This window comes from Theropithecus gelada, chromosome 1 (assembly GCF_003255815.1).
Source record: "Theropithecus gelada isolate Dixy chromosome 1, Tgel_1.0, whole genome shotgun sequence".
NCBI classification, from domain to species: Eukaryota; Metazoa; Chordata; class Mammalia; order Primates; family Cercopithecidae; genus Theropithecus; species Theropithecus gelada.
The window spans coordinates 80,230,494-80,239,401 of record NC_037668.1 but is presented as its reverse complement, the minus strand read 5'-3'; the positions used below and the strand labels follow the sequence as shown (position 1 = coordinate 80,239,401).

General features: G+C 44.4%; 1 protein-coding gene across 2 annotated transcripts in view; it reads right to left on the bottom strand.

Annotated features, from left to right (window-relative positions):
• Positions 1-5,625: 5,625 nt before the first annotated feature.
• ZFYVE9 (zinc finger FYVE-type containing 9) overlaps positions 5,626-8,908 on the bottom strand; it is a 202,921-nt gene continuing 199,638 nt past the window's right edge. For both annotated transcript variants that reach the window (XM_025392920.1, XM_025392930.1), the window contains 2 exons: positions 7,392-7,568; positions 5,626-6,253 (listed from right to left, as the gene is read on the bottom strand). In XM_025392920.1, coding sequence (XP_025248705.1) covers positions 6,092-6,253; positions 7,392-7,568 — 339 coding nt within the window. In that variant the 3' untranslated portion in view covers positions 5,626-6,091. The remainder of the gene's footprint in view (positions 6,254-7,391; positions 7,569-8,908) is intronic.

Below are 8,908 nucleotides of genomic sequence, written 5' to 3'. Positions count from 1 at the left end.
GCCATGTTTATTTATTTAGGAAACTAACTCTAACTCATTGTAGGGATTTCATACTCAACTACAGAGTATCCATCAAAGTCCTAAACAAAAGTCCTGATCCCTGTCACTTTGTAAAAGCCAGGGTAGCAGTAATGTGACAAACGGCTGCTGTGGCTTCCCTCTTGAGGGCAGGGAAAGCCTTTCCTCTTCATCCTCTTCAGCTGGTTACCTGGGGGGACTTCCTTAGTTTTTTCCAAGAAATTCTCCTTTGGCTTTGTATTTTTGAATGGATGGAGACTATGAAGGGGTCTGTAGTTGTAATAGATTTAATATTCAAAACTGAAATGTTCTACATTTCTTAGAAATACCCCATCTTCCCCCACCCCCTTTTTGAAGCATTAATTCAAGATCAACAAAGCATTCCTCAAGATCACTTTTAAAAAAGGTTAGAAGTGAAGCAAATACATTTAGCTTACTGATCACTATAGTATTGCCTAAGCACAGCTCAAGAACTGAGCTTTGTGTGTGTCCTTTTGGGGGATAACAGGGCTGGACCATGCTTCCTTGCCCGTAACAGCAGAGCTTTTAGTAGGTCACAGAGCAGGAACCACACACAAGTGACTTTTTTCCCCAGGAGTCCTCTGGCCTTTTTTTGAGACAGAGTATCTCTGTCGGCCAGGCTGGAGTGCAGTGGTACGATCTCAGCTCGCTGCAACCCCCGCCTCCCAGGTTCAAGCGATTCTCCTGCATCAGCCTCCTGAGTAGCTAGGATTACAGGCGCCCACCACCGGCACCTGCACCTGGCTGGCCAATCTTATCAGAAGTGAGCTATCAAAACTTCCACAGATGTGAGATTTAACACTTAATTGCGGTCACGTGTATGCAACACAGCACTAATCTAGAATGAAAAGGAGGGTGGTTAGCCTCTATAAGATAACCTATCTCTATAAGATAACCTATAGAGCAAAGAAAAGTGGCTGGAAGGGTTCCTGACCCAACCTACTCCCCTTAGGGTGTGTATCCAACCCAGTGCTTCCTAAGAGGGTTAGGGACCACTGGTTATCCTCTAAAGTTCCAGCCAGAATTTAGAACTCTAAAGTTCTAAATTCAGGCCTCTGCTGGAAATGGCCTATTTTGATAGATAAAAAGTTTTCTATGGCTCCAAAGTTTCTCCTTTGCAACCCATTCAATTTCAGTCTGCTTCTCTGCTCTTTCAAAACAGAACCTCCAGGCTGAGGAAGCAAGACAAAGCCTCCCACCAGACTTGGAGACTGAAGTTCTTAAAAGGCCTTTGTTGTAACCAAAGGCATGCATGTGTCACTTGTGGGAGGAGCCTGTCCCAGCCTCATCTTGTCCTGAGATTTATCCACATACAGTAACCAGGCCGGAAACGGTGGCTCACGCCTGTAATCCTACCACTTTGGAAAGCTGAGGCAGGTGGATCACCTGAGGTCAGGAATTCAAGACCAGCCTGGCCAACATGGAGAAACTCCGTCTACACTAAAAACAAAAATTAGCTGGGCATGGTGGCCGGCGCCTGTAATCCCAGCTACTAGGGAGGCTGAGACACAAGAATTGCTTGAGCCCAGGAAACAGAGGTTGCAGTGAGCCTCGATTGTACCACTGCACTCCAGCCTGAGTGACAGAGCAAGACTCCGTCTCAAAACCAACACAAATACAGTAACCAAACATTGGAGATTAGTGACACCTGTAGCTGGGAGCCAGCTACAACCCAAATCATTTTAAAATTTTCAGTTCTTTGATCTCATGCAATGCACGCTTTCTTCTGAATTAGTGAATTGAACTATGGAAATTTTTTAGAATCAAGAAGTCTTACTTACAATTAAAGGGCAAACTCCTGTGACTCTAACATTTTTCCTTTCTCATAGCACCATTCTGAAACTTGAATTCTTGCTTCTGGATTTTGACGCCTTGTTTTCCATGGGCAGCTCCTAAAAGACTTTGTCCCTTAAGTAAGGGCAGCTGCTTTCAGGATGAAACTATGCAACTGAGACTGGCAGATCTTGGGAGCTTTCACCTGGGTCAGCTCCACAGATGGATGTTTCTTCTCTGCCTCAGCTGCCCAGGCTTTAAAATGGCATCATTTCTCCCTACTCCTTAGCCCTTCTGACTACATACAATCCCTGAATCCCCCTTGCCATTATTATTATTTTAGCATTATAAAAATAGAAACCAGCCAGGCAAGGTGGCTCACGCCTGTAATCCTAGCACTTTGGGAGGCCAAGGAGGGCAGATCACCTGAGGTCAGGAGTTCGAGACCAACTTGACCAATGTGAAACCCCATCTCTACTAAAAATACAAAATTAGCTGGGCGTGGTGGTGTATGACTGTAATCTAATCCCCGATACTCTGCAGGCTGAGGCTGGAGAATCACTTGAACCTGGGAGGCGGAGGTTGCGGTGAGCCAAGATAGTGCCATTGCATTCCAGCCTGGGGAACAAGAGCAAAACTCTGTCTCAAAAAAAAAATAGAAACATTACAGACTTGCTAATTCCAGAAACAATGTTCAGCAGGTTGATTGTTGTTTGAAATGTGTTAAATGCATAAATTATTTCCCAGGTGACCTATCTCGAGGTAAATTTAACTGAAAATCTTGGGCCCACCAGTGTTCAGGAACCACTGTGGCTGGGGGAAGACAAGACGTGGGGAATTTACAGAGGCAAAATTTCCAATCTCACAGTCCAGTAGTTCCTCAGAAGATGTTGATAAAAATACATTACCTAGCATTTGGTAAGCATTTAATAATTCTTAAAAATTTAATAAATTACCAGAATGGCAACTCTATTCCTCTTCAGTACAGAAGGATCGCTGTATCTCAATCTTTAAATTTACAATCCAGAAAATTTGCCTATTTCGAAATGTGGTGGTTCAGTCCCTTGCTTTATATAATTCTTACAATATACATTGTATAAAAGCAAGGATAAACAAGGAAAACAATTAACTAGCATTGGCTATTTTATGGCCAATTCCACAAATGATTTTACTAAACACAGAGGACATTTGATGCCGCTGAGAAAGGATCTGAGGGCCAGAGTTCATCCTTAGTGGGAGAATTTAAAAGCTTGCAATGAGCCAGAAGAAGTAAGTACTATGGCAAGCAGGAGGACAAACCACAGGAAAACAGGACCAGTCCCTGTCGAAGTTCCAAACTTTTGAGGTATGTTCAGAAAAAGCTGGCTATTAGACCAAAAATAAGCTGCCCCTGTTAACAAGTGCTTCCTGTTCTTGTCAGGTTTGGAGGTAGCGGTTCCCAGGGCTTGGCCCTGATAAGCTACTGCTGTGTGTGGGCTAAGCTTCCCCCTTAGAAGCTCTGAGTACCTCTGAGCCTGTGGGAAAGGTCACAGTAAGAGTTCTGTGCAGCCACCATTGGTAAAACCTTTGGAGAGGCAGATGTCGACTATAAGCTCCCACCTCAGAGAGCAGGATGAACCTACACAGACATTTTCCAGACCAGCCTGGAAAATGGAAAATTTCCACAGCCTGCTGTTGCCTCATGCTAAACCCAGCACTAGCCACTGGGGAGCAGCCTGTCGCTGTCCCAGAGGCCTGTGCTAGTTTCCGGGAATTCTTGGAGCTGTACTAATAACTGCAGAAAAACTAGTTTAGCCTTGACTTTCAGAAGATGCCAGTGACAATGGAGTACATTGCCCTAAAGCAGTATTTTCAAAATGTGTGTTGTGGAATCCATTTGGTCTAAGACCAAAATAATTTTTTAATGAAACAGAAAAAGGTCAGAGTGCATCACACATCATGGATAAACCAGATTTTGGTTTCTAATACCACTCCCATTAAAAGAAGCCAGAGCTCCTTGCAGAAATGGCTGATTCCAGGGCTAGGGTAGGGTCACCACAAGGTAAGCCTGAAGCATCTTGTTAGGATAGAAATAAAAAAGAAGTGCTCAAAAAAAAAAAAAAAAAAAAAAGCATGTCACCAGGATGTTGGAGCCAGCTTGAAGGGTCTCTTGTCTAGCTAAAACTGAGACCATTTGTGTACCAAAATAATGAATTGGAACCACTGAAAAAGGCCAGGCTTGGTGGCTCATGCCTGTAATCCCAGCACTTTGGGAGGCCAAAGTGGGTGGACTGCTTGAGCCCAGAAGTTTGAGGCTGCAGTGAGCTAAGATTGTGACACTGCATTCCAGCATGGATGACAGAGTGAGACACTGTTTCAAAACAAAACAAAAAACAGTCTATGAGTGTATAATGATAATTAAATGAATAAATAAATTGGGAAGGAAGGGCTTCTGCTTATAGTAGATTACCAAGTGCAACCTGTAAAGCTGAAGAATGCGCTAGAATTGGAAAATCATTTTGCAAACATCATAGTAAAAGATCAGTGCAGGTAACGAACATCAATGCATACTAATTTAAGGGGACACTTTCATAGGCAAGATATTTGCATGGTCTGAAAGTCTATATATACTGGTTATAAGTTCCAGGTGGGGGGATATAAAGAGAAGCTGGATAACACCTTGACCAAGTGATCAAAATTTACCACTGTCAATGAGGGGGCAGATGGATATCAAGTCATTCTGGGCAAAAACACATAACCCGATTCTAAATGTAAGGAAACATCAAACTGAGTTGTTTTCTGTTAAAAAAAAAAGAAAGGGTGGGGGGGGGGGGGGGCATTCACCAAAAATATCAATGAGGCTGAGCGCGGTGGCTCACGCCTGTAATCCTAGCAGTTTGGGAGGCAAAGGATGGCGGATCACTTGAGGTCAGCCCTGGCCAACATGGTGAAACCCCGTCTCTACTAAAAATACAAAAAAATTATCTGGGGGTGGTGGCGGGCGTCTGTAATCCCAACTACTCCAGAGGCTGAGGCAGGAGAATCGCTTCAACCTGGGAGGCGGAGGTTGCAGTGAGCCGAGATTGCGCCACTGCACTCCAGCCTGGGTGACAGAGCAAGACTCTGTCTCAAAAAAATATATATCAATGACATAAAAGATCAAGACGAGTCATGACAGCCATAGTCATGTCTGATTCTATACTGGAAGGTTTACTGGAGAGAAAAAATACTATGAAGAACATCATTGGGCAGATGCCAGGTTAAAGTATCAAATCAATGTTTGAAGTAGAGAACTGTCCTGCAGTTGTATAAGAGAATGTCCTTATTTTTAGGAAATAAGCATTTAGGAGTAAAGGCCTATGATGTATGCAATTTACTTCAAATGCCTCAATTCTTTATGGAGAAGGAGAAAGGCAGAGAGAAACCCTGACAAATCAAATGGGGCAAAATGTTAATAAGTGAACAAGAGGGGAATCTGGGTAGTGTGCATGGGTTTTTTTGTACTTGCAACTTTCCTAGAAGTTTAAATTATTTCTCAATAAAATGTATTTTTAAATTCTTCCAGTATTTATAACTAAAAACGTCCTGGGTGTATTCCATCAGCATTCACAGAAATACCCAGTTGAATACCTGCCATCCACACAGGCAGATCTCCAGCAATCCTGAACTCAGCTCTGCTCTCCAAATGACATTTACACTGAGTTGCCCTTCCGAAACTAGAAGAGTAGATGAAGCCCTTGAGTCTTCGATTCACTTCAATGAATAATCTGGTAAAAACAAAAATCTAAGTGTGACTTCTACTTGATAAACAGCTGTGATGTAACTGGGACAAGATCAGTGGGGAATTATCCTTTTTATACCAATGCTGTAAAAAGAGTGCAAGAATGGATGCTTCATATTTTATTTCCCTTCTGCCCTCCCCATCCCACCCTTGGTAATGGTTGTACCCATTTGAGCATTTCTGAGCACATGACCATAAGTAAATCTTGAGAGAGGAGCGGAATTCTTGTCTAAACAGTAACAGAAGGGGATTAGCTGCGAGGATAGCATAACTGTTGTGCAGGAACAGAAGCTGCCCAGATCTTCTTGGTGGACAATGCATAGAAGACTTAGAATTATGGAACATCTGTCCCCCCAACCACCCTTTCCCACCCGTCTCCCAAACCCCCACTCCCACCCTATTCCCCACCCCATTAATAGTGTTAACAAAAGCTTAATCTTCCAGTTTTAAAGTGCAAATGATTTGGGTATGACTGCTGTTGCAACAAGTCTGAACAGAAAAAAATGAAGTCTTCTCTGTTTATGCGATGTTTTCCAGAATATAAAAGATGAGTTCCATGACGACAGGGCCCTCACTGAGCTGGCAGGCCCCTCCATGGATCACCGGCACCAAGGCGCTGTCCAGATCATTCATGTACTGCGAGGGAAGGGGCTGGCCATTGCTCCCTGCTTGATAGCCAACCTGTACCACAGAGAGAAAAGGAGGAGAGGTTACTGAACAGAGGCCTCTCCAGGGCTGAGGGCCAGGAGGCTGAGCAGAAAAGGAGATGTCCTTTTTGGCCATAGGCTAGACATATGGCAGTGAATACAAATTTATCTTCTTTTCCGGATTGTCACTTATCCTGTTGTTTACTCCTGACCACTTGACAATCATGAGGCACTGGGTAAGCCACTTAACCTGTTATGGTCTTAGTTTTCTGGTGAAGGGGAGAGGTGCATAAAAAGATATGGAGTATCAGAAATAACACCTTAAGCTTTGGTTGTGAAAATTGAGAAATGTACAATGTATAGCTCCCTAACATAGTAGGAACTGAATATTTGTTCTTGTATCCATCTGTTCATTCATGCACCATCTTCTGAGCACCTATAAACGCAGGGATCCAAAGACGAATGTAACAGAGCCCTGCCCTCAAGAGGCTCACATATTTAGCAGAAAAATGCTTTTTCTTTGTTTTACGTGAGGTAATTCCCTCCAGCCGAATTATCAATGTCATTTGAGACAGGACCAGAATACTTCACGAGTATAGCATTGGGCAAGCCGTTAAGTAGAAAATAAATATTTGTTGATTGATGAATAGTCAGGAACTGGGGCCAGACACAACCTTTCATCATTCCCTGATAATGGCACAACCCTGTGCTCGGGAACCAGTTTCTCCTCATAAGCACTCAGGCCAGAAGTAGCTTTCTGGGCAGAATTAACACTCAGGGGGAAGGGTGATCAAGCTGAGTCTACACCCAAGTTCTAAGTGACTCGAAGTTAAAGGGTTGAGGGAACAGAGAGGTCTGGCAATTTGTAAGCATCAAGGCAGGAACTGGCAGGTCCTACCACATGTTCCCCTCTTTACCCCACACTAAGAAGGAAACCAGCTCCTTGGTAAGCCATGCAGGTAAAGAAGCCACAGTTCAAATGGTTCTGAGAGAATCTGACCAAGCATCACATGTGGGTATAGTACTATTAAAGAGAGGGCCAGAACACTATATCTGGTCAGGCCAGAAGGTCGGAGAATTAAGCTCTCCGGGGTGATGCAGAAAAACTCGCATGTCAGAAATACAGACGTTGCCCGAGGCCAGCTTTAAAAGCTGCGGAAGACACATCGTACCTGATCTGAGTCAAGTGTCACACGTAGTCCCAGTTTGGTCATTCCATCTTCCTTCAGAAGCTTCAGGTGAGGACAAAGAGCAAGGCAAAAAGCTTTGGCAACATGCTCAGTCAATCTACTATGATCTGCAGGATCACTGAGGCAATTGTGCTGGTCATCGTTTTCTAGGAAAAACACCTGTTCCCCAAACAAAAGAGACTTTTAAACTTATACCTAGATTTTGGGAGAAGTAAATTAGCTCACTGTATATGAGCACCCTGATTCTCCAAGATCTGCAAGAAGACATGACGGGAACAGGACACCATAAAGTCCCTGGGCCAGGAAAAGTCGGGCATTTATGTCTTCCACCTAAAAAAAACAATCCATCTCTCTGTCTCTGTATCCACAAAGTGGCAGCAGAAGCCTGCCTAACTCCCTGCAAGCCTCCACGGTTGCAATGGCACGTTCTTCTCAGAACTACAAAAGGCCTCCATTTTGCATTGTATGCCACTAAAAGGTAATCCCTATATGTGGACAATTTACCTAGAAAATGATCTTAAGTCTAAGAGAATGGCTCTTATAGATGATGTGACCCAGCTGCTTTATTTTACAATTACTCTTAGAAGGGAACTGACTGGCTCAAGAGGACAGAAGAACTTAAGAGACAGAGGAAGAGCCAGGCTGAGCCTAGCATCTGAGCCTTTTATTGGAAGCTTTTTCCACCACACAGCCCTGCCACTGCAGAGGCGGGAGCTGTGTCAGCATGCCCACACAGAGCCATGCACTGCACTGTGCACAGGCAGAAGCGGAACACACTTGGAACTGATGACCCAAGTCCTAGCACCATAGAGGAAGGGTCATGAGCAAGTCCCTTAGTCAGAGGACTAAAGGAAGTTAGAGGACCTTTTTTGTTTTTTTTTTGAAACAAAGTCTCGCTCTGTCACCCGGCTGGAGTGCAGTGGCATGACCTCTGCCCACTGCAACCTCTGCCTCCTGGATTCAAGTGATTCTCCTGCTTCAGCCTCCCAAGCAGCTGGGATTACAGGCATGTGCTGCCATGCCCAGCTAATTTTTGTATTTTTAGTAGAGATGGGGTTTCACCATGTTGGCCAGGCTGGTCTCGAACTCCTGACCTCAGGTGATCTGTCCTCCTTGGCTTCCCAAAGAGCTGGAATTACAGGCATGAACCACTGTACCTGGCCCAAAGGACTTACTTTATTTTTTTTGAGATGGAGTCTCACTCTGTTGCCCACCACCCAGGCTGGAGTGCAGTGGCATGATCTCGGCTCATTGCAACCTCCACCTCCCAGGTTCCAGCAATTCTCCTGCCTCAGCCTCCCGAGTAACTGGGACTACAAGTGCGCACCACCACACCCAGCTAATTTTCGTATTTTTAGTAGAGACGGGGTTTCACTATGTTGGCCAGGTTGGTCTCAAACTCCTGACCTCAGGTGATGCCCCTGCCTCAGCCTCCCAAAGTGCTAGGATTACAGGTGTGAGCCACTGCACCTGGTCCAAAAGACTTCTTTTTTTTCTTT